Source organism: Macrobrachium nipponense, chromosome 8 (genome assembly GCF_015104395.2).
Source record: "Macrobrachium nipponense isolate FS-2020 chromosome 8, ASM1510439v2, whole genome shotgun sequence".
In the NCBI taxonomy this organism is placed as follows: domain Eukaryota; kingdom Metazoa; phylum Arthropoda; class Malacostraca; order Decapoda; family Palaemonidae; genus Macrobrachium; species Macrobrachium nipponense.
In genome coordinates this window covers 82,994,904-83,022,883 of record NC_087203.1, presented here as the reverse complement: position 1 = coordinate 83,022,883, position 27,980 = coordinate 82,994,904, and the positions used below count along the sequence as shown (strand labels likewise).

The window sequence follows — 27,980 nt, the reverse complement described above, 5'->3', positions numbered from 1 at the left end:
AGTCATGTTTGTTTTAAGCCTATACTCTTTCAGGAGAGAGAGAGAGAGAGAGAGAGAGAGAGAGAGAGAGAATTTGTAGTATGTCTTATTACGACATCTACTCTATGAGAACTGAAATTAAAAGTTACTGCAATTATTTCCACATGAAAGACAACGATGTAAACTCATGAAGGTCTCGACACTATAACCTCCAGTACAAGACACAATGCTTCAATGTCCTACAAAGGTGCTGTAGTCTTATAGACAAGATGCTATAACTTGTATACTGTAATCTCCTGCACAGGAGGCTATGCGTTAATCTTATGTGGAAGTTTGGATGCTGTAATCTTATAAACAAGATGCCACACTGTAACTTCCAGTATAAGAGATGATACATTACTCTCAACACAAAGCTGGAGGCTTTAATCTTACAGATGAGATGCGACATGTTACCTCCTGTACAAGATACTTTGCTGTATCCACCATTTATACAAGGATGGATGCTGTAATCTTATATACGAGAGCGACACTGTAACCTCCTGTACGATACGTGGTGTTGTAATTTCATGAGGGATATCTTACTTCGTTCTCCCTTTTAAATAATCATCATCTTTTCCAAAATCAGATCAATTCGGTAGTACTGCCACCTATATGACGAAAATTACGTTTTCCAAAACAGAGAAAGAAATTTAATATGTATTGTATGTTGTATTTTTGTTTTTCATTTTGGCTAATCACAAGCTTTATAAGTAGAAAAGACACTACCTTTAATTTCACATTTAACAAGATATGTTTATTATATTTATTACTATTATTTGTACCTGTTATATTGTAGGACTATCTAAAGGCTTGACTAAATTAAGAAAGGGGTCAACGTTTTCAAATGGTAGTCATGAATGTCACTTAAGATTAATTCATTCAACCGTCACTGAGCTTGATTGAGAGAGAGAGAGAGAGAGAGAGAGAGAGAGAGAGAGAGAGAGAGAGAGAGAGAGAGAGAGAGCTCTTTTCTGTTGAGGCAAAGGTAGGATAATTTTTATGGAAGGAATGTTCTACTCTCATTGCATCGCTAATAGTTTGCAAATAACTTTCGTTTACAAAATGCTCTTTTGTAGAAAAAAAAGAAGACATTTCCTCACTCCTATTATTATATTATTATATAAGAATATTTTCTTGCTTAGATGTTTAGATTCGTGTTCATTAACAAAGAGCATAATTGCAGAAGAAATATAACTTCATAACTTTTTAACCATTCAAGGTATACGATGAAAGTCCATTTTTGTCTCTGTCCTGAATGCAGTTATATTCGTCTGTATTTTAATATTATATTGTCTTCTCAGTGTGGCATAGGTGGTCTGGTGTGTTGTCGGAGGTCACAGTGAGTCTCGAGAGTCAACAAAATGTGCGAGTGAGTTTGCCAATATCAAAATGTTTTTTAGAAATACCGATGGTTTGTTTTATACTGTCGTGATTGCTGAAGAACGTTTTAATTTGGTTTGCAAGTACCAGGTGTATGTGCTTCAATATTAAATAAACCATAATGTTATTATTAAAATGAAGGACATTAATATTCATGCTGAATATTATATAGTGGAACGTAGCCCCAACCCTTAAGAGAATCATTAGCGTAACGTGAGTTATAGTGATATGCTTATGCATGAAATAATTGTAACCCAAGGAAAAGTGATGGCAACAGTGATGAAAAAAATAAAATAGAATACAAACAAAAGAGAGAATCACAGTTCGACATCCGAGTACTATCTGATAAAGGAAAGATACTTTCGTGTTCTGTTGAACCTATTTTATACCAACGATTGCTTTCAGTAAACACATAAGTGTGAACGCACATACACACACGCACAGACACTCACAGAAATTGCAAAATTACAAAACATGTGTTTACTTTAGCGACCTATTTCGAAACCCCACTTTGTGTGCAATGCTCAAACGCTGGGTCACTCCTTAATTATCCCTTCCTCGTGTCCGTGGAAATGCAAAGATGTCTAGGCGCAAGTGAAGTAAAGACGAGAGATTACTCCTAACTAGATCACACGAAGGACACTAACCTACTTTGTGGCAGCCTGGCGTCTGCCACGTGTGTTGAATGCCAGCTGTGGAGGCGACGAGGCAGGCCACCAGCGTTAGCCAAGAGCTCACCATCACAGCGCCCTGTAATCAGAAAAAAATCATGTTTTTTATTCATTTTCCTTTTTTAGTATTTCCATTGCTTTGTAATTGTAGGTAGTTATGTTTTTTTTTAGAATACGTTAAAATATTAAGAGACAAATAACCCATTTAGATCGAGTTCACTGTAACGCTGGGAATAACTTGATAAGTGCTCCTGCCATAACCACAATTCAAAGTTTCTCAGATTGGAGCAGTATCATACACTTTAAATGTAAGTTTTACCAGGTTCGATATTGACGGGTTATTAGTGGCTTAATATTTAAGAGCATAAGGATTTTATACGTGAAATCAGTAACAAAAACCAATATATAGAATGTATTCTAAATTAAATATACTATATATACACATGAATTTATGTGTGTATGTATCTCTGTGCTTGAAATAGCTGAATAACAAATAAATAGTGTTTAAAATTACTGTTAAGCACTCGAAAATCGCAAAAAAATGTTTTCTAAAAAGTGCACGAATTTGTCACGCTCGAGTTTAAGTTTTACTGTAATCATTTCGTTATTCATGTTGATTTATTTTTTTTTTATTTTTCATTTTTACTTATTTTTTTACACAAGATTTTTACAAGATTTGCAGTAAATTTGAAGTTCTATGAAATTTTTAATTTTTTCATTACATTTATAAATGTTTATTTGAAAATAATAATGTAGAAAATACGCGCTGTGTTTTAGCTTAACTCTAGAACTGTTATGCAATAGACAGTATTTGAAAGATATGTTGTCATAAGGTGGGAATAGATTATCCTTAAGTACGAATTTATTTGCCTAAATTTAATATCGTTTACATTATGCGATTAATTCCCACTTTGAAAGGCTTAATATTCTCTAAAACGATCAGTTGAAAGTGTTACTCGATAGTAAATATTGAAAACAAACGAAAATTACAATTCTATTTTGAATACTAAAGTACTGTCACAATCTTTTTCGTTTGGCTATGACTGAAGATATAGTCATCATATAATCTGGTGCCTTAATGCTGGTAGTATAGGGTTACCTAGTTCAAGCACTGTCAATTGTTAAACTTGATCAGTATTTATATACAGTTTCCTTATATAGTTTCCTTAGTGACTCGTATCAACTTGATTATGTGTGTGTCCACACTACAGTAAAACATGTCATGAGCAAATGTCGGAATCTTACTGTACATATGTCACAAATAGGCTGAGCACAAGTGGAGAACGAAGTTTTGACTAAATAATCGTATTAAACACGGGTTAGAACTATTAATAACACGTTGACTTGTGTTTAACATGTTTGTGATGGCTGTGAGATGGTTATCGACATGTGTTTATTACATTTATATTTTTGTGTGGACGAAGATGAACCATAAGAATAGGATGATGTAGAACGTGACCTAGAAAATGCTTTGATTCAGACCCCGTTAAGAGAAAGAGTTGACGGCATCTTGACTTAACAGTGGCTGATCTAATTTTTTCTTTGAGAGTATCTTAAAAGTTGGTTTTGAGTACTGAACTGAACTCCTCTAAAAAAAGACGATATTAACTTAGTCTTGTTAGTTTCGGATTTACACTTGATTTAGAGAATGGCTGGTTAAGACGTATGGGATACATTTCTCTGGAAATTACTGATCTAAAAATTCGACTTCGAGTGATCTGATTGAATTTGGTTTAACTGCCTAAGGAGCTGAATGATTTAAACCTTATTTGAATCATGACTTGGATGTAAATTTTTCTCCGAAGCTTAATTTTATTCAGTTGACTTGTTTAATGGCATTGATTTGAAATTGAAGAAAGATTAAACACTCTGACTAGGAGGAGAGTTAATAAAATTGACGTAGATAAAGAATTTAACCGAAATATGAATAAAGAAGAAAGGATGCTTTCACTGAGCATCAGAGAACTAGTTATTTTAAATAGGATGATATAATGACTTTTTATATCTAAATTGATGCTCCATTTTGGTGTTTGTGATGATGCTCAAATTCGAACGAATCATTATATCAAGGAAATTGCAGTTTTGGTAAAAGTATTTTGTAATTTTGATAGCAGCCATTGAAATTATAGTACCATTAATCTCTCTCTCGTTACTACGGTTTTAATAGACATTTGCTATTTTGTTTCATTTGCATGTATAACAATATTCGCTTATATCGCTCATTGGTTTTAAGAATTTATGAGTATTATTCATGTAAACATGTTTATAGGCAAAATTCACACCAGTATTTATAGGTATATTTTACGAATGTACGTTTTTATAATCGATAAGATATTATATATATATATATATATATATATATATATATATATATATATATATATATATATATATATATATATGGACAAATTGCAGCCATGAAGGGAAATTGAAACACTGGAGATGCTAAGTACTTTTACCTTATTACCAAGCCACCATGATCACAGCAGCTAAAGGTATACAGAAGCAAGGGCCTACATAAATGGTGGGTACAAGTCATAAGGGAATACAAAAAGGTCGGGAGGTCACAGAACTGTCGACAGATTAAAATCTAAATGTATTTATTGGTAATCCTCTTTATTCTATCTTTCAATTCTTTCAGAAACATAATTTTTATAACCGGGAAAAAATAGTCCTTGACTTACATTAAAATTATTAACCCAAGTTAACTTAATCAAAATAGATTCTAACAAGTTCCTTGAAATAGTTTCGTTACAATGTGACAATATTTGGGCTTTGCATCCAATGTATTCTGTGGGACTTTTTACTCAAGTGTAAAAATAAAGCATTATTTGTCTGACCTGTTCTTACAGATTATTCGTGTGATTTTAATCCGGTGTTCAATTCTTTACTGGTCTGACCTAAGTAAAATAAATCACAATCCATACAAGGAATTTTGAATAAAATATTGCTATCTTTTAGGGGTATTTTTTATAAGCATGTTTTTTTACATTATTATATGTAAAAGATACATCTCTATTAAACTATTTTAAAAAAGGTTTTACAGCCTCAAATCCAATAAAATGTGGCAAACAAAATGTGTTTGAAGGTACTTCTTTTTATCTTTCCGATTTTTCATAGATGGTCTTAATAGCTTCATTGTAACTTTGTTCGTATAATCATCAGTTTTTTTATTTCTTCGTGATTTAAAATTATATATATATATATATATATATATGATATATATAGATAGATATATATATATATATATATATATATATATATATATATATATATATATTGCGCTTTAGGATTTACTAACATACTTTTCATTGGCTAATATATATATATATATATATATATATATATATATATATATATATATATATATATATATATATATATATATATATATATATATATATATATATATATATATATATATATAGTATATATATATATATATTGCGCTTTAGGATTTACTGACATACTTTTTTATTGGCCAAAATAAATAATCCATGTATTTATGAAAGTAGCTATCTCCTAAGTATGATTTATCAATACAAGTTTTCGAGAGACTGCCATGAATAGATAAGGACCCCCAGTATTGTGTTTTGCAAGTATGAAGGTAGTGAAGTTTAGCCATAAACAACCCTAAGGGACAACGAAAAAGTTAAAGGATGTTGTGTAGAGAGTTTTGAAAGAGGATTAAAGTAGTCTAGTTTTGGATGATAAAGTGAGAATCCTGAAGGGGAAGAGAGGCTCCACCGAATACAGATAAAGTGTAGAAAGTTTTTCCTTTCCTATTTTTTCTTAATCGGTTTAAGGCAGATGGGAAAGAAAGCTGCTGGTGATATTGAGGTGACAATGGTTTCTGGGATTTTTTTTTCTCTTTTACAAAATTTCAAGCTCGGAACGAAGTAATACACATCTCTACTGAAGTTCTGATTTTTTAATTGAAATAAACGTTACGTAGTCTGTTATTTTTTGTAACTGTTAACTAAAGATGGAAATTAAGAAATTAGCTTAGACGGGAACTGAATTGTAGTCTTTTAGATATAGAAATATATATAATATATATATATATATATATATATATATATATATATATATCACATATATATGCATGCATATATATAATATATATATATATATATATATATATATATTATATATATATATATATATATATATATATATATATATATATATATATACACACATATATATGCATGCATATATATAAATATATATATATATATATATATATATATATATATATATATATATATATATAATATATATATATATATATATATATATATATATATATATATATATATATATATATATATATATATATATGACTCACATCATGAGAACCCAAGTCTTTCATTTGAAAGACGAGACCGCTGACAACCAGGCGTCACAAATCATAAGAAAGGCAAGAACTACACTGTACCTAAGACTTTACCTGGCAGGCTAACTGCCTTCCATACCAGCGAGTTGCCTACAGCTTCCTGGCTCATCAGTGACCCAATTGACAGCATATCATTCGGATTACCCTTACTGAATGAATATGATAGAAATAATCAACACACAATCACGTGTGGAACAGAAATAAATTTCGTACCCATATCAGGATCGAACCCTTGCCTCGTCTTTCAATTGAAAGACCTGGGTTCGATCCTGATGTGAGTCAGATATATATTTCTGTTCCACACGTAATTGTGTGTTGATTATTTACCCACACATTATATATATATATATATATATATATATATATATATTATATATATATATATATATATATATATACACGTGTGTGTGTGTGCACTCAAGCAGGTTAGGGCATCTGGAAGGCCGCAGATTTAGAAGAAACAATTCGATATTGTACGTACGGCCTCAGTGCAACCCGTTTCAGGACATTTGTCCTTCCTTTACTAGAATAATGTTCTCTGGTGGTGTCTGCTTCTGCCATAAGTTGTATTTGAAGAGAGATCTTTCGCATTCATAATTGATCTCTGATCCCCCTGTCTTGTCAAGAGCAACCAAATTTGCTGAACAGCAGCACCAATGTGCAGTAAATACCTAGCTGTCGAACTTATCAGTTGGACTGTGGAACATTGTTCCTGAGGATGTCATGAAACTGGAACTTTAATTCAAGCGAGGAATCAATGCATTATTATTCTAAAGCAATTCTCTTTTTATTTTAATAATTTACCCTCATTTTTATTTACTTATTAATTTGTTAATTATTTTTCATCTTTTAATAAGTTTTCTCTGTTTTGTGTATTTACCATTAGTTTCTGTTGCTTCTTTTTGATAAATAAAATATTCTTTGGAAGCTTAAATTTCATGTTAATGGCCTCTGTGGGTTTGTTCCATATGAAGTGAGTTCATCTTCTGAATAGTAATAAATGATAATATTTGTATGTATGCATTTTCCACCTTTCTCCCCAGTATGTATACCCTTTCTGTTTCTCAGCAAGTCTTTGGAAATGAAATGAGACGATGTCTTCCTGATACATATGGGTTTAACAATAAGAATTCGTCGGCGATTCATGTGTAAAATTCAGTTTAATGGTCGTTGCTAGTATTTTTAACAAACAATTGTAATGATCTCTGACATATTTGCAAAACCCTCAGTGTCCTTCCATATGGTATAATAATTCCTCAGAATATTCGATTTACGATTTTTTCATTATTGCAGATTTTTCTTTATTTCCAAGGTAGACATGCTTCCTTGTTCTTGACCGGTTACTATGGTCAGAGCTTAAGCTTTCGTTCCCCTGTTTAATTATATCGTAATCACTTCGCAAACATGGAGCGCTTGAAACCGCAAGGTAATTAATTAATAATGTATCACCTTGAATAATCAGGCCCGCATTTCTGTCCAAGAGAATCCGTTATGAGATTTCCAATCACTATGGATGGTACCGCATCTCCTCGCCCATTAATGTCCCAATCTCTTTCCTGATCCAAAATGAATATTCAGGTCTGTCATCTTAGGATCGAGATGGTTTAGAGGTAGAGAGGCTTTCTTCAGTAGACGGTTCCCTCCCAAGCCTCGGTCATGTGGATGAATAAACTCAGTCCTGCTCAGTTTGTTTACATAACAAAATCCATATAGAGCATGCGGATGTCTTGAGCCACCCACGCAACGTTGTCGCTTTGAGTATTATGGCTGTTTTGTTGTATGCATATTCATTATCATTAATGTTTTCGGAACTGGTTTAGATTTTTCGCCTATATATTACTGTTCGCTTCTTCCCTTCCCTGTCGTTTAACTTGAGGTTTTTTGTTCTAGAAGATTGTTTAGCAAATACCTGATTTTTTTCTTTTAAAGTACGCAGTTTGACTATGCACTGGGACTTTTTATGGTCTTTGTTTCTTCCTAATGGCTAGATTCCTAAGATCTATCACGGCATGGAAACACCCAGTGCGTCTGTGTTGACGTAAACTGAATTAGGTACCTGGCTAGATAATCAACTCTAAGGAGAAGAAAGGCGGAAGTTACCATGATCCTAAACTGTCTCTCTGCGAACCGGGCAACTAACACTCTCTGGAGCCACTGTGCATGTTTGCGATGATATTAGGAATACCAAGTCGTATTAGAGGTATGTTATAGATGAGAAAATATATATATATATATTTATACTAATATAGTATATTATATATATAGGTATTAATGTATTTATATATATATAATATATATTCTTTAATGTATATATATATATATATATATATATCTATATATTATATATATGATTATACTTATATTATATACTAATTTATTTATATATATATATAGATATACGATAAATATATATAGATCATATATACATAATGCTATATATATATACATATACACCTATAATATATATATAATATTTATTTAGTTATATAGATATATAATATATAATATATATAATATATAATTATATAATAGACGATATATTATACATATATATATATAATAAGATAGTATGTAATGTAATTTATGTATGTATGTATGTATGTTGTATGTATGTATGGTATGTATGATGTATGTATGTATGTATTATGCTGTATGTGTATATATATATATATATATATATATATATATATATATATATATATATATATATAGATATATATATATATAATTATTTCCCAGGTCAGCACGTAAAAAGGCAAATGCGTATTGCCTGTTTGTGAGTCCATGATGTCCGATTTCCATTAATTTCTAGCTGTTAGATTGCTCAAATTTGTATGTTCATAGGTAATTCCGGTATAAAGTTCCAGTTTCTTAGTAAACAACTTGGCATGTAGAAGGGGCTTGTTGAAGCAACTCGGCCTCATAGAAGCCGAGTGGGAACTGAATGCAAATGAGAGAATATGCGAGAGCTGTAGGGCTACGTTTCGGGTTAAGGAAGGCTTAAGGATGAAGAATTAGACATAATTATCTATTTAGTAAGGTCAGCATGAAAACATGAAACAGTTTTAGGTGGTTTGATTACAAGGGAAGAATAGAGGATTATAGATTGGTGAAAAGTGCGTATAATTCGGTGGATTGAGAAGCTGTGATTGATATTACCAACGTTTTTCGGAAGTTTTCTACGACGAGGTTAATTGTTGAGTCAAAAATTAAATGATAACAATTTCCGTGATTATTTTATTATTTTCCTTGAATCAATTCCAGCTGAGTATGTGAACAATTATCTGAATATGAATGTACAATATCACGAAAGAACTATCTTCATTCACACCTCGCCTACCAAAAAGCATTGTTTTTCCAGGGCTAAATCAATGAAGTACCTGTTCATCAAGATTTAATAAAGAAAGAAAATTTGATTAAACGTGTACAGTGAAAGCCCTAGCTGTCAACGCTTCCTCTTAACGCCATCCAATTACTTTCGGCGTCCTGGGGAGGATTTTGAACATAAACGCGTGGGACTTGATTAAACGGATCGATAAGTATATTTTGACGTTAATCAATTTATCAAATGGGAAGTGTCTGTTAGATTTTCTTGCTTTTTATGCTTATTTATTTTATGGGTTGTATTTATTCCTTTTTATGCTGCAAAATAAATAATTTGTACTTGTTACTTCCGTCACGGTTAAAGGGAGATTAAATAGATTGTACGTTTGTTCACAAGGTAACTTGAAGTTAGTGATGGATTTAGATAAAAATTTTAAAAAGGGATTGGTATTAGTCAAGAAGTTAATGAAATGTTAACTACATCCAAATCAGGAGGTGGACCCAGGATTCTTGTTTCTAGGGTTGGCGGATGCTTGCAGTTTACATGTTATTTCTAGTTGGATTTACAGCGAAATGCATATCAGACTATAATATTTTTTTTTATCTTATCAAAAAGTAAACTCTAGTATGCATCATTTGAAAGACTTTTTGGAATACTCCTGGTTGCATACTAGAATTTTTTTTTTTTTAATCGAGATATCAACATATGACCGTCGAATGCTGATCGCTCATAATTGCAGGTCACGTTGATTAAAACGCGAATTCATTATGATGAAATTGATATTTACGACAAGTGGCGGTAATAGTATTAATCCCTTAGTCATGCGTTTCATTCGCCATCATATGATATACGTGCCAATAATAATTCCATTAACTTTGATGAATATGGCTCTATCGAATGTAAAGCTATGACTTTTTTTTTTTATCTGTTAGTCATACACCTGCCATCTGACGCGTGGAAAAACAATTTATTGGAAATTAATTCACTCGGAATTCAAGATTTTTGCTTTATCTTTCTCTTTCTTTGATTCAGAGGGTTTACCGCACATCACTGTCATCCATTACCACTCCAATTAATGACCCGATTCTGTGTATCTTAACTTCTGTATTTAAGAGATAAGCGGTGTAGCGAACATGTTTTCCCGACGTTCATTGATTGTTACCGACAAAGTTTCAACGAAACCCATATACTGGTCAGAGCATTGCAATATCGGATTATTTATATCTATCTGTCTATCCATCGATATATATATATATATATATATATATATATATATATATATATATATATATATATATATATATATATATACACACACTCACACACACACACACACAACTAGCTGGTGTTGAAGCCTCGAACTGAGTATGTTAACGCAAGAACATTCATTAACACTTCCTTGCAGTGACTGAATTTCTTTTCATAAAAAGCGGAGAACTTAGATTCCGGTGAGAACTGAAGATAGTCTTATAGTAGCTGACATATTACTACCCGGAATGGCAGGTGTGTTAATTGGTCACGAAAAGTGTAACATGAGATTTTTTATCGTATATAAAGCTCTCCTGACTTTATATTTACGTACGATTTATTGCATTACATCACCAGAACTGTTTGGAACAAATCAACTCCGTTAGTTTAGAGCGAAACAAAGGCAATTCATAAATACCTTCTAAAGAAATAAAGCAGTCATTCTTCTTTGGACAGTTTTTCGTGACGGGTGACTGTGATCATTACCCCTCCTGTCCTTCAGCACGCGCATACGATAAACATGTTTCACGTTCTATTCCGTCTTACCCTGCCATAATTAGATTTTAGTTACTTCCGCTTAGTTCTCTCTAGAAGGCCTAAAGAAGAAACAAAGAAAGACAGAGCCGTTCGAGTTGAGATTGGGCAGGCTGAAAGAGAAAAGAAATACTTGTATTTCGTGAAATTTCTCGTATTACATTGGTAACTAAACACCAAGAACCGACTGTACGTTGTTCGCTCCAGGGTGGAAAAATCATACTTCTAGTGATCGTGTTGCCTTTCCGATAGCGGGTACTGGGTCAAGTAATTGTCTAGAAAGCTTCATGTTTACTTTGTTGGTTTGAATGGCGATTCTCGGTATTGCACACCCTTCGTGTAGAAGAGTATCTGATAACGACTAAAGGACGTGATGTCAGAAGGTCCTTTGAAACATTTTTATTACAAAACCTGTGATGGGTGTATTGTCTTGTAGTTTGTGCATAGATGTACAAGAAGAAAGATCGTCCTTATGGCTGTCCTTTTGTTTGTTCCGTGTTATCTCAGTTCATCCTGCTTGATTGAAAGGAGCTAAAACATGGTACAAAGATAAACCATCGTACTTAGATGCACAAGAAGATAGTAACTAACCTTGGCCATAAACAATAAGCGACAAGCGCCTCATATATGACACGCATGCTGCAGTAATAAAGCCTATTTTAGATAAGACCAGCTAAGTGACTTTGACTTCATCAATGACCTTCACACTAAAAATAGTTGCCATTGTGGGCATTGGTGTTCCAGGAATCATCTTGTATCGATTGAATTGCAGGACTTATTTACTTTTTGAGGAATGGTGTAATTAGCATTTGATAAAGAACAATTTTCATAGAGATGAGTTAGTCGTTAGTGTGTATATATATAATATATATATATATATATATATATATATATATATATATATATATATATATATATATATATATACACATATACATATATATACACATATATATAATGGCATATATGTTTTATATGCATATAAATACGTATATACACTTACCTGTGCATATACATACTTTAATGCAGAAGTGGTAGGAACGCATATATCGAAAGAGGCATATTACTATCTTTCTCCTTGGAACCCTAGCATTCACGATGCATAAGTCCAGGAATACACCTCACGCAGGTGGAGGGGAACGATGGCGAAGTATGATGTTGCTATAGAAAGTGTTTTCGTGAATGCCAAAGTTCAGGGCTGACCATTTCTTCCTTACGACTTTCTTCCGTGACTTTCAACATAACCATCGGGCACCTACTCGAGGGTACTCCCCCGACTCCATATGTAAGTCTCGACATGAATTCATTGCCTGACGTGGATACGTCTGTTTTGCAAACACACACACGCTACAAGAATGCTTTAAGGGGCTGATCGCATGCTTTCTACAGCAGGTATACAAGGGTCTAACAAAACGTACCCAGTCATTTAGTACTCTTGTTAGTCTCAATCTCGGATAAAAAAGGGTAACTAACCCCCGAGTCAAGAAACAAGCTCCGTGTTAACGCCTCAGTTTAGAACTTAAGATGCGTAGCTGTACTTCTTAACAAATCTTAGCGGTCTGGTTTAAGCGACAGTGGGTTGTAATGTATTTCGGAGAATTACAGAGAGAAAAAACTAAAGGGAGGGGTGTGAGGGAGGGATCCGATTACAAAACAATTATTATTTTATTTTCCATGATTTCTCACACTTGTAAAATATGTCGAATTTCTTTAAGCGGTCAGTGAATTAAACTTATCCATAGTGGTCTTAAGGTCTTATAAAAGAGATGGATTGAGTGCAGGAATAATATCCAATGCCTAGTAAGATAGCAAGCGTTAATGAATCTCCCATTAAAAGTGGGGAATCATGTATAAGGCTTTATTACAGACTTATACCCTCGCACACACACACACACAACGATACTGAACACACGTTTATAGGTGCACTAAGATTTATTTCGCTATCAGATTCATTACACAAACGTAATATAGTACAACACCTAGATCTTGATCAGCATAAAAGAAGGATGGCGTTGTTCGCTAGTTCTCTCTCTCTCTCTCTCTCTCTCTCTCTCTCTCTCTCTCTCTCTCTCTCTCTCTCTCTCTCTCTCTCTCTCTCTCTCTCTTTCTTCAGGGGATTTGAGATCCCACCTGTCATGTTTTAATTTTACTCTAAAGAAATAGTTATTGATTTTTCCCACAGGTTTCAATTTTTAAGTTGTATAACAACTGTCAAGCTATTTTCCTTTTTCGCTTGCAAATTCTAAGCATACATGTTTGTCTCTTTTTTATTCTAATGAAACTAATTTTTTATATTTATTTTAGTATTCTTGTCCCACTGTATAAGTTTGAATTGTAATTTGACGTAAAAAAACAATTTAAATTTTTATGCGGACGACGTTGTTTAATTTAGATATAACCGGTCTCAAAGGTATAGTACTGAGATGAAAGATTTCCTGAACAAAGATTTAGCAAAAGTTAGTGAATTGTGCATATCATAGGGATGACGTAAAATCCTAACAAAACTCAAAGCATTTTTGTCTTAGTGGGTCTGGAACATTGGGTCTCTCTCCTCCCATATCTTTTTATTGATAATGCTTCTTTCACTACTCGGAATTCATTTCAAGTTCTGTCTGTCATTCCTGAATACAGAATCATGTTTGAGAAACATCCGATTTTCATATTCTTCGATTACACAGAAATTATCATTTTGAAAAAGTTTTTTTTCTTTCTTTCTTTCTCGAAGACCTGTCTATTTTGGGGAAATTTTTAAATTATTTTCTTCTGCTGAAGCCCGGCTTGGGCTTCAGCAGCTGACGCACCACTTAAATTGTTGGACAAAAATTAACTTTGATTAAAACTCTTATTCCATATATCTTAATATTTAATACCGTCATTCAATTGGCTGATCGTGCGTGCATTTAAAATTTTTTCAGAATTCCGATCTTCAAAGACTATCCTTGCCTTCACGTATTATTAGACAATCAGTTAATAGTCTTGAATTTTTGTTTTGAGGTTGAATACCCTGCGCGTTTGTAGAAGTTTTGTTCCAGCTGCAGCCATATTAGGAAATCATCTACTTAGCCATGTAGTTGAGTCGCTGGAACCTAAGTTCAGACTAATTGCATTTGCATTTTTATCGAACAAGCACACAGAGATCTTGTTTTGTTGGTTTGCTTGTTTTATCTCATTTGCATATCTATTTTATTTCTCTTATATAGTTTATATTGTGGTTCTCTTTTCTCATCAGGCTACGTTCCTTTAGGCTTGTGACATCCTTCTTGGATAATTATAATAAGAATTATAATAATGATAATAATACCCAGACCTTTACAGAATAGAAAACCTATATGTGAACGTGAAAAAGACCTGGAAATGATCATCGAAGTATACTTATATGGTGAGTGGAGCAGCCCTAAGTGATTTGCCTTACTGACTTAATTTTTCATAATACCGTGGAAAGAATGGCAACAAACGTATACGGAGAGGAAGGAAATTATTTAGTACATAAATGGGTTATATGTACAGTTCGAGTTTAGCATTTACAGAAATGCGTTGTATAGAGCAGTTGTATATGGGCTGAAATTCTGATTGAACAATCTGCAGTTCATGTGCCTCAATGGAAATAACTACGTTACAACTGAAATAGCAATAATTCTCTTGACCACCCAGTTGTCTTACTCACGGGACCTCACTCCAAACTAGGAGGGAGGGAGCGAGGGAACCTAGCTGATTTCCGCTGGCAGGTGGGTTCCAAATTTATACCGTCAGCAGCAAAACTCACCAATTGTTTGACATTAAGAGAACAGAGAGGAGCAGTAGAATTCAAAATACTTTGCTCAAAAGTTTTTCTCCTTCTCCAACAAAACAAATCGATTAGCATATATTTTTCGAAACCTGTAAAGAAAACCAATAAGGCTAATAATATTCCTTCTTTCGTCATTTTCATCAAGATAAAGATCATAGGAAGGCTGGAGCTTCAGAATACCCAAGAGATCACCTCTGTATCTCTCACAGGAAAATTTAACGAAAGCCGCTGTTAAAAAAAAAAAAAAAAAAAAAACTGGCAACTGTTTTCGTTTTCTTGAGTGACTTCCCTTTGAATGTATCGACATCATTTTCCGTAATTTATATTCACTTCTTTTCTGCTTGTGGTATATTTGACAATGAATGAAAAATAAAAATTCATTTCGTAAGATATATTGGAATTCATGAAAGCGTTGGTTTCAGTGAATTTTCAATATCGTGTTCATTCATTTCTTTCTTCCCTTGTTATAACTAACAATAACTCAAAAACAAGAATCTTTTTCGAGAGATTTATTTAAATACGGGGGGAATATGACATCGTCAATCTATGAAATCGATCAGATTTACGTCTGTATTTTAAATTTTTTCTTGGACGACATTTGTTATGTCTGTCTTTTTTTTGTTTTTTTGTTTTTTTTGTTTGTTTGTTTGTACTCTATTTCTGTGAGTTTTTAGTTTATTAGGCAGTAACTCAAAGTAGTGGATGTGAGTTCGTGAGGTTCATAAAGAAAAATATCTGGGATATAAGAAAGAGACGAGTTTCTTTGCGTGAGATTTCTAAAATTCCCAGAGGAAGAGGAATTCATAAGCGTCCGCGTACAAAAGAGACTTCTCTCAGCAAGCTCCCACGAACACAGTCAGTCCAGGGGAAAAAAGTAATAGACTTTTAAATCACATTTGTGCCTGCATCCAGTGTGCGCTGTGGATTGGGTAATGCAAACTAAAAGGATGATTGTCGTCTCGGTGTCAATTTACTTTAGGTGTGGCAAGTCGGGAGATGCGGATTTGTAGTAATTTTGGTTTTAGTTTAGTTCAGAGTATATTCGTGTGTGAAATATTTTAACTCATACACACACAACACACACACACACACACACACACACACACACATATATATATATATATATATATATATATATATATATATATATATATATATATATCACATATCCACAGGTGAAAAAAAAAGAGGCGGGTTGGATATGTGTGATAAACGAATCACGTGCTAAAGTGATTATAATCATATATATATTGTAACGTTCTAGGACACTAAGAATTAACTATGTACAATTGACCCACACAAAGGGAAGTGCGAAGAGAAACAAGGTTCACTTTAGCCAGACTCTCGTCCTCTAAAGACGAAGCAGTCGGGCTAAACTATACTTTATTGCTTCTTTAACGCTTTACTTCATGCGGATTAATTGTACACAAAAACATTGTTAAAGGACCTTCGTCAGTGACTTACAGATAAAGTCGAAACCGGTCAATATATATATATATATATATATATATATATATATATATATATATATATATATATATATATGTGTGTGTGTGTGTGTGTGTGTGTGTGTGTGTGTGTGTGTGATTATAACACTGATCCGGCAATTTATATATCAATTAAACTCACAGATGAAGAAATAACATATATACCTGGTGTAGGTCCTTACTGGTTTCGACTTTATTTCTAAGCAATATAGATGTACGTACTATCGTCTGTGATTAGAAAGTCGAAACCGGTGAGTATGTATACCCAGTAAATTATTTCTTAACGTGTGAGTCTGAGTGATATATACATATATGCGTATGTATATATCACACACACACACACACACACACACACACACACATATATATATATATATATATATATGTATATATATATACGTATATATATGTGTGTGTGTATATACTTGTTGTTGTCCTATGGCTGAGGTAAGCATCACCAACAAGAAACCACAGATACGATATAAGCATATTCCTTTGAAACATCATTAGAAAAGTTTGGGGTAGAATAATTATTAGAGACACTTGCTGACACCTGTACCTACTATATCATGTAATAACCACCAGTGAAGGTTCCATAATAGTCAGTCCATTAAGGAATACGTGTGCCATCTAGTATTGTATATCTTGCCTGTGAAGCATTCGAACTTTGTTTAAATTATTCTAAGCCCAGGGCTTACTGATCCAATTTACAACTGTCTAGTGCTAATAAAAGTAGAATACAGCTTAAACTAATTTATTTATGAATTCAGCATAAGATAATTCCCAGGTGCCACTCATATTTCTTTATTAAAACTGAAATTATTCCTATTTTCTTTGCTTAATACACTATAGATAACAAACCCCAGAAGGAACTCTATACGTCGACAATCTTGGAGTCCGCTAGCCTTTTGATCTCACTAAGTTCACTTAGAGATATTGCTCACAAAAAAAGTGGTATAAAATTAGATGGGCTGGGTATAGGCTATGGAAAGTTCCGCACTGGAGAGTTCTTTTGAGAAAAAGACCCTTAAGTAGATGATTAGGATACGATGAGGAAACGGCCATTTAACGATTACAGTGGAAACGAGGGATGATGGGACAATCTCCCTGTGGCTTTGATGCTGATGCCTTTAAGTACCTTCCATTGGCGTCGTTAAGGTAATTGCCTTTTTATTGCTTTTCTTATATGAAATTTCCTTATGCGAATTTGCTTCTTTAAACTGGCCAACAGTTGCAGTTAACCGTTTCACGAGGCATACATGTCCGAATATTCTTTCTTTTTTACTGAAGCTAAAACTAAATATCCACAAGGGATGGGGCGTACAAGCTGCCAGTAACGATGAATTTCAATTATTCGGTATCGGATATGGTTATTTGCTTTTATCTTAAAAAAACATAGTATATTGTCATAACGATGGATTTGTCGGCCGTTTCTTTCCTTCCACTGTCAAGTTGTGGAGGTCTCTTTCCCTCTCCATTTTCCTTGGCGTTTACAAGTATGTTACCTTTAACATTCAGTTTTATCTGTTATTTCATGGGTAGGCCCCACTTCTCATCCTTTCGATTTCATCTTGCTTTCGATGTTTTTGAGTGAAATAAGGGTATTGGATGGTCGGTCTACTGACTGTAAATGAAAAGGCACCTCAGTGCTTTTGATGATGCATGGATTAGCAGTCACACATTTTTACAGGACCCACTTTTACGTCATTCACATTTTTCTGGATATTAATTAAAAGAAAAACATTTTTCATTTTGGACAACTAAACTTTTAATAGTTTATTTATGTGGGAAATTAACTAAAGTTAACTACCAGTTTACTTTACTCCAAGTTTTGTAAATATAAATACAGTATTGCAAATAACAATTTATTAATTTACTTTCAATACCGTTAAAGGAGAAACACTTGGTATCACTTACATTATCCTCTATCAGGTCTAATGGCCAGCTAGGGAAACAAATGGGTGTGGCCTCGGGTTCCTTTGGGTAACTGCATTTGTATTATCTGTGTGATTAGGTCTGTTAATTTTGACTCACTGTATTATATGTCGTTTCTTCTTTTCAAATATGAACATGTTATTCTCTAGAAACAGGAGAGAGAGGAAGAGAGTGAGAGAGAGAAATGAAGATATCCTGTACAATAGAGAGAGAGAGAGAGAGAGAGAGAGAGAGAGAGAGAGAGAGAGAGAGAGAGAGAGAGAGAGTGCTGACAAATATTTAGTCCCGCGGATCACCAGCCATTCTTTCTGCTAATCGGAAATCTTTCTTTAAACAAATATCCTTCTTTCCTGTCCGTATGTTATTTTCATTTTAAAATAACTGTCAGTATGCATAAAAAACAACTGTCTTATTAAAAAATGAAAGGAATCTTTAACTATAATTTATATAAATGTAAGTCTTCTTATACTTTGAAGAATTTATATCTCAATGGTTCTTACTCGTATCCTATATTTTCGTTAGTGAAGTTTCCTTCGAACTTTATTTCTTGCTTATCACTTGTTTTTTAATGTGCATGTATTTTTGCTTTGTTTTATTTTACACATATATTAGTTTGTCACTTCAGCCGCTTAATTATCCATGAAAAACGACAACTCCTGGAAGTCTCAATATGTATATTAAGAGTAACTTCATTTAAGCTTACATCCCCGTCAAATATAAACTATTAATTCTTTAGTTCTGAAAATCATAGGTTTATTTGGTACCTTCTGTATTTTATTGCTTCCAAGCTCTTATTTTTATGCATACCCCTCCTTCATTCAATGCATGAGAATGGTTTGGATGTAAATACTCAGACTGAAACTTGTTAAATCGAGTAACGATTTTTGTTAATTGTGCATAGTTTCTGCTTAGACATTTGGAGGTTATTGGCAATTTACACTATATACTCCTATAACTGGAGTTTCCCCTTTCCTAAAGTAAAGAAAAAAAAGAGATAAAGTAAGAGATCAGGACACAATGGACAGATAGCAACAGTGCTCTGGTGAATTGAAAGTTAGTGCCAGATGGAGATAAATGGAGGCCTGTACACTGAGCAAAATATTTTTCGTTTCCTAAATTCCTAAGAGGCGTTTGGCAAAAAGTGTTCGCATTTTTCCACTCGCTTTTTCATGCAATGTTTGTTTTTTACATCTATACACTGATTTTGATGATATACGGAATAGCAACTGCTTATCTACTAGGTACTTGTAAGATTTCATATTTTTTCTTAGATCTTTGCTGCTTTTTAGGTATCTAGCATATCTCTCGAGTTGTACATGTTCTCTTCGGCATTGGGTCCGTGTTCATTTGCTTATTGCTGAGTTCCATTTAATTTTAAACATATTCTATGGTTGTGAATGTGCGCAAATACCTGTGAGTAATGTACATTGTCACTGGTATTGCGTGGCTACGTATGCGCACGTATATCGCATTATCTCTGGAGTTGCCTGCGTATACTGCGTAGTTGTGTTGATATGTTATAGGTTTATATATATATATATATTATATATGAAATACTCACAGGAACCTATGCTAAAATGAAACTGATACACAATAGGACATTTTATGTAAAGTCCTGAGTGGTAAAATATGTCGATAAAATTGTGAAACTAAAAAAAAAAAAAAAAAAAATACCGTCGCAATTCCTATCGTTTCGAAAGTAATTTACTTGCGTGTACCCTGAATTGCTTTTAAATCTTCCACGTTTTTTTATTGAAATGATATCAGAGACTGCACACTTCATCTGCATGAAATTATGAAACGGGAAATTATTGTTTCGGTGTCGAATTGAAAGTGATACGTTACAAGTACGCTGTTCTTCATGCACTACAACCATTCTCGCCGCGCCTGATTTGTTGCTAAAGCCTGTGGCATTTTTAGTGGGATTAATACCTGGATATTCCTCCCAAATATTAGTGAACATTCACTGTGCATGTAAATCATTCAATACTCTTTCCCCTTTCGGTTTTCATCATTTTAATTAGAATGTTAGCACATAAAAAAAATTAACTGTAGTCTAACTTGTGTGTATTTTAGAGTTTTTTTTTTTTTTTTTGTTTTTTTTTTTTTTTTTAATGAACATTCGTTTAAGTTATTGCCTTTAATTCTGAAGCAATTTGAATTATATTTTTCGTACAATCAGAGAGTATTCTTACGTAGGAGAGTATTTAGTTAGTCCCATTTTCATCTGTAGTCACGTATACGGCCTTATTAACACGAACGCTATATGACATCACCTAAAACGGATGATAAATCTTCTTTATCAATAAGCTATTAAGCGTCGAAACTGCCTTAGCACAAATTGCCTTTCTTCAAAAAAGTGATTCAAACTACTGATGATTAAGGAAGCGGCCGCCTAGATTTAAGATGAATTGCATGTCATGAATCAAACTAAATGTGTATTTTAGGTATAGTATGTTTTGTCATACATTATGAATAGCTGCACAAATCCAAGGACTTACGGTTTTCTTCCTTGAAAAATGACACATCGGGCAACCTAGGTGAGAGAAAATTTTGATATTAAGAATATGAACAGCATTGCATCTGATTTTCTCTTTCAAATTTTTTCCTATTTTCTAATAGTAGTTTCTATACTTGCTGGATAATGCTATAGGCATACTAATCATTATATGAATGTTATGCAAAACAATCGGCTATCATTAGGTTTTGACTATACAGGCTTCCACCCTCAATCTCCCTTTGTGCAATGAATAGCGAACCTTTTATTTCAAGACAATGGCCTATCCTTGGTTAATGTTAATGTAGAGAGAGTAGCTGAATACCTGTGAAATCTACTAACATTTGTCTTTCTTTATGGGTCATCCTTCAGCCCGACAGGTAACAGTATCATGCAGTCGCTGGGTATTTAACGATGGTTCCCATGCATCAGAATATAGCAGAATCCCTGTTGCAACATATATGATGACCAACGGTGAATATTCAGTGACAGTATATCATTAACCTCCTGTTGTTGTAAAAGAAATACCCTTTGAAAAGAGAGGCAAACAGGTATGGTTCTCTGTACATTGAACCTAACCCCTACATCTTATAACCTTCTAATAAGTAGGTTTATTGCCTTTTACGAGTAACGTTTTCACTAAGAACTATTCTTGTCTCTTAGAATTGTATTATTGTTAGATGGCAATCTCTCAATTTTGTGGCATCTCAGTAAAAGTAGACTTAATCTTCTATGGTATGATTTTTTAAGCATGTTTATAATACTATGGAAATAACTTTTTTTCATGAAAGAATTTACTTACCTGCCTGGTAAGCTATTCAGCAAAGAAGATTTGTTCCTTGACTGCTTGAATCACGTGCAACTTCGAGGTTAGAGAAGACACGGTTTGGCGTCGCGTGGCAAAGGGTCTTTCAGGTTTACTGAGATTCGGGAGTGTAATGTAACTGCGGCATAATTACAGGAGACGATGCGAGAACCTTAGTTTTAATGGCTCTGTGTATTTAAAAACTTTTCGTTTTTTGTTCAGGGTTTACGCACGTGTTCGAGGCTCATTACTTCAACAACGGATAGTAGCATTTCGATGTAGTCAATGCTGTCGCTCCTGGTAACTTAGAACTCGTTTTTTTTTTTTTTTTTTTTTTTTTTTTTTTTTTTTTTTTTTTTTTTTGTTTTTTTTTTTTGTTTTTTTTTTTTTTTTTTTTTTTTTTTTTAAGTTTAAGAGTTCGAGGGTTAGTGGCGCCACACAGTGAGACTGGGTTGTGCCACACTAGAATTCAATTAAGTTCAAGCCCTCGTTAGGCACGAAAGACGCTACAGTCTGCGGAATTTAGAAATCTTATCCTTTCCCTGTGTTTCCAAGACAGTTTTGCCTGCTTCGAGTTTTACATAATAAATTTATTTTTTCCTGTTTTAAAGAATTTCCTTGTCCGTCTTCTTAGATCTCGACTAATATAGACATTGTAGTCCGTGCAACTGATATTAGAATCCTATTTTGGGAAGATTCATTCATTCAGTTATATAGCTGATCCAGGAAAAATTGCAACTTCAGATGTTTCTCCAAAGCAAACTCATTTTTATAAACTTAATTTGGGAATGCCCTAAGACAAAGGCAAGGTAGGGTATGAAGGGGAAAGGAGATATACAGTGCCTTTCTTTATTGAGTATTCATTAAGCCCATTTAGAGTAGGCGTCATAACATGCACGTGTGAATGAGCATGAGGAGACTTATGCACTTCATTCTATTCCATACTCAAACATAAAGGCACAAGGCGAGAGATTTTTAGAAATATATATATATATATATATATATATATATATATATATATATATATATATATATATATATATATTATATATATATATAAATGTGTGTGTGTATATATTTATTTATTTATGTATTTATTTATATATTAATTTGTATGTGTTGCTATAGGCAATCTGTGCGTGGTTAGTTATTAAAATATATCCATGCAGAGTGTGAAAGGCAAATTAAACTTAATAGACTTCGTTTTTCTTTATCTGACGTGATATATACGATGTTAACATTTAAGGGCGATAAAGTTTGGCTGATGGAGTTAAAAATGATTCTTTCCGCATTTTATGAGAGCATGTAGCTATTGCATGTGATGTCCTTTAATGTTGGGCTATTTACTATCCTAGCATAATGTCAACCTCTTGCGAAAAAACATATTTTCCCGTTCCTTGCAGTCTGGGAGCCATTATTTATAAAGAAAAGCACAAAGTGCGTTGGTCTCAAAGGCGGCATACGCCATAGATGAGGTAATTTTCTTAATATAGTATAATGACTTGGCGAGCGTAGTCTTAGAAACTGGAAAGTGTATTCGTATTCTTTTTGTCATGTAGTTGTAGATAGATTTAGCCAGCCTTGTCGTAGCACGGCTCGCTTACTCTTAGAGCAGCCCGTAAGGGTAAAAATTATTGACGTGATCAGTGAAAACATGGCCAAGAAATGAAAAGTCTGACAGGCAGGTTTACAAACCCCATTAATTAATTAATTAATTAAACCCGAAGGTACCCATCAGTGGAAGAGGAAGAGTAGTAATAACAATTCCTGGCAAGTAGTAGATGGTGACTGAGTGAAGTCTCAGCGACGACTGCAACTCTGTAACAACTGCGGATCAACGACGACTGCAGCTCTGCAATAACTGCGACGGCTGCAACTCTGCATCAACTGAAGCTCTGTAACAACGGCAGCTCAGCGACGACTGTAGCTCTGCAACAACTGCGGCTCAGTGACGAATCCAGCTCTGCAACAACTCCGGCTCAGCAACGACTGCAGCTCTGCAACAACTGCGACGCAGCGACGGCATTAGCGTGACATTATTATGAGCCATACGTTGTTTTCGTATAAAATATGTTCGCCCGTCAATAGTCTACGTAGAATTTCATCAACAAACGGTAATAGTATCATGGTATATTAAATATTACTACCGTTTTCAGTTGTCTTGTCCACGAAATTCGACATAGATTATTGACTGGCGAACAGATTTTATACGAAAACAACGTATGGCGTATAATAATGTCACACGATCACTTCCCATATTTACAGAGAAATATTGCCCTTATTGGTGGCTGTCTCTTCACCCGCACTGCCATACTAGAGAACTGCTCCTACGCCTGTTTTCTGTTAGTTGCATAATCTTCCCTTTCGGGGTTAAGTAACCACTCCTTCATCAAGAGAGAGAGAGAGAGAGAGAGAGAGAGAGAGAGAGAGAGAGAGAGAGAGAGAGAGAGAGAGGGGATTTTATTTACAAAGAAACTTTATTTACAACTGGGAAGCCTTAGTTGTGATTAAGATTTTTTTGATTTACTGTTGTATAATTTGCAAAGATGTTACGTCGGTCCATCAGTTTCATTTGCTTATTGTTAATTTGTACAGTAATATTGAATATATAAGACTAAATAACTTGAACAAGAAATATATCATTTGACGGCGAGATGTTTGTTGTTAGTTTACACTGAATACTATAATTCGATTTTATTTCAGCTTTTTCAGCACTAAAATTTCGTTTAGAAGTTTTCTACAATTATGGGTAGGAATCAACTCCGTGGACGCTTTGGAATAAAAAAAACTTTAAATGTCAACCAAGTGTACAACGAACGAGCCAAAAATGAATCTGTAGAGCGTCTATATTCGTGTTTACCAATTTCTTTATTTGGACTGTACAGTCCATTTGTTGTGAAACGTATTAATAATATTACTCTACTTCCCAGGAAAAGCTAAACAGTTCGAGGAAAAACCTTTTGGTAAATACCGAAGAAACCACCTTCCAAAATGAAAGTTAGCATTATTCAATGAGTTTTTATTTTTTTTTATGCATGACTATAAGATTCAGAACGATGAGCTTTCAACATAAGTAAGCTGTGCTAACTCATTTTCAGTTTTATTTTTAAGGCAGCACAGGTAGTACAAATGAAATAAGAATCATGAATCACTTTGCAACGATATACAGTATTTTGATTAGTGGCAGTTATTCGTTATTGGAAATCGTTTGCTGTAAGTGTGCCGCTCCATTCTTTTTAAACCAACCGAATCCTAAACTGCCAATTTTCTACTGCTTTATGCCTGGTTTGGAAAATCTCAAATAAAAGCATTTCCTCAAGTTTTATTTTATTCGTTCTTTTTTCCTCCGGCTTTGGCCTCTAAAAGAAGTTATGAGGTTTTGGAAGTTGTGAGGATTTTAGAAAACCGGATTTGCCTATGCATTTCTGATGATTTGGCACTGTACCCGCTAAACTCCATTTTCCTTGGCACACAAATTCCTTATATTTCTGAGCTCGCTTGGTCCTTTTTTTCATTCTTGAAAGAAAAGGATTTACTTTTCAATGAACCATGTTTTTATTTCATTTCATGATCGTTTCATTCGTTTTTGGCTTTTCCGTTTTCAAATTCACTTTTAGTAATTTTCTCTATTTTCTACATATGAATATCTATTATGTAAATTGCTAGGCAAGACAATGGCATTTTCTTATATCCTTTAGAGGTGATAAGGTATTGATTAGAAATAAAATTGAGTTTCCCTTTGGATATATCAATACCAGCCATCGCAAGTATCTTGGAGTAATGATGAAATGGTTGCGCAGTTGAGATTTATGGGAAATGATAAAACAAAATTGTTCATGTATATGAAACTCGTTTAACAACTTGCAATATGGAAATGGACCGGAAAATGTTAGACTTTAAATTTCTCAGACCTATGACATATACAAATTATTCCTACCATTTATTTACAAAGTCGATGTCCTGTATATTGTGCAAAGAGAACTGCCCTAATTTATATAACGACAGATGTACAGAGATATGGGCAGGACAGTATAACTTGATGGTAGTGCATTTATAATATCATGTAATATAAAATGTTTAGTCTATTCTAAGTATTCTCCTACCGTTTACTTATTAACTTCATGTTCCATTTCTACATACTAAGGACATGATGGTTACACTTAGCTATCCAGCGTACATAGAAAATACATTTCTTCGATGCTAACTTACATAATCTTTATGTATTATCACAGGTTTTCGAAAATTATAAGTTTCTCAGTTATTGGTGCTGGAGTTTTGTAATTGTACCAAAAAAACATATACTTGAGCTATGGTATAAAATATTGCTATGCAATAGCATATGCAAACATGCTTGGTAGTAATCTGTAAGATATTTCTCTGCAGAACCAGAAATTCCATATACATGAAATTTGATCTATCTGCCTCTATATATAATATATATATATATATATATATATATATATATGTATATTATTATATATATATATATATATAATATATATATACTATAGATATATATATACATACACACACACAACATGTGTATACGTAAAAGAAATCGACTTAAAGAAAGATGTAGACAGCCTGCTGTTGAATTGTGTAGGCGGTAAGGCTCCTTCCTACATTATTTATTTAGAGATATTTATCCACTGCCCTTTTTCTACATGTTTATTTAGTGTTCCTTTTCTACACGCTTATGCAAGTGACTTGTTACCCGTCTCTATCACCCTCGTCTTAATCTCTTTTATGTGCCCTCTACTGTAGGTCTGTTTGTTGAAAGTACTTAAAGAAGTTCTTTGTGAAGGGCCATCTTCTTTTGACATGCAGCCACTTGATAATTACGTGTTTATCCTGTCGTCTTTCTGGTGACCCCAACTGTATTTTTCTTTTGTTTGTGTGTCACGATCTTTGGTATTTTTGAACTTTTTGTGTTTGTAGAACACTCTTTCATCTTTATTCAGTTATTTATTTACTCTTCGCCTACTTTTTTTTTCACTTTGCCATATCAGTATTTTGAAGAGTGAAAGCTCCGATTGACTGATTGACCTAGACTGACGTCACAACAACCATGTCCATCGAAACGTGTTATAGCTTTGTTTGTTCATTATTGATGTAGTTCTCCTTTATCGTATATTCCTTTCGAAGGAACAATACACTGTCCTCTTGATTGCTTAGTAGTTGACTAGTTCTATGGTTTTCCTGCTACCTAGTACTTCGCTACAGGTAACAAGTCTCACTGTTTTCACAGACTGCATGCCGCAGTGCTTACTTTTACTCCGTATGTATGTACGTATACATACCACAGTGCTTACTTCCTATTTATATATATACACACTTACAGGTGTGTGACTAAACAAACACGTGTATATATGTATATAGTTTGTAATTTGATTATTTTATCCCAAATTTCATATTGATGATAAAATTATTTTCCGTTTGCAGTCATAAATTTGAGCTGCGGAATCGTCAAATTCCATGCTATTCAGCTGTGCAGGAAATTAGTTTTACCGGCTGCTTTGCCTGACCTTAAAGCTCCTCATTAACTTCGAAGTTCATGTATACATGGTACATTTCAAAATATCTTCAAACTACACACACACACATCATACATACATATATATATATATATATATATATATATATATATATATATATATATATATATATATATATTGTGTATGTACATGCGAGTGTATGTATATGTGCAGATGTGCATAATCTTAATAATTTTTTTAAATCTAATTATAAGTAAACTCCACTGAGGTCAATAAAAACTTGCTTTTAAATTCGAATCCGAAAACTTTTATTTTTAAGTCCCGCACTTATTCCGATGTGAATGATGCAGTTTCCCCGTTTTCAGCAATTGCGGAATTTTTAAGTTCCATCGTTTTCAA

At 33.5% G+C, this 27,980-nt stretch overlaps 2 protein-coding genes across 6 annotated transcripts in view; one reads left to right on the top strand and one right to left on the bottom strand.

The window, feature by feature from the left end:
• LOC135222890 (alpha-(1,3)-fucosyltransferase C-like) overlaps window positions 1–27,980 on the top strand; it is a 323,079-nt gene that overhangs the window by 218,461 nt on the left and 76,638 nt on the right. The window lies entirely within an intron of this gene.
• The window catches only part of LOC135222891 (thyrostimulin alpha-2 subunit-like), a 91,035-nt gene that overhangs the window by 20,355 nt on the left and 42,700 nt on the right, over window positions 1–27,980 (bottom strand). Inside the window, exon 2 of the mRNA XM_064261267.1 lies at window positions 2,046–2,148. Coding sequence (XP_064117337.1) covers window positions 2,046–2,139 — 94 coding nt within the window. The 5' untranslated portion in view covers window positions 2,140–2,148. The remainder of the gene's footprint in view (window positions 1–2,045; window positions 2,149–27,980) is intronic.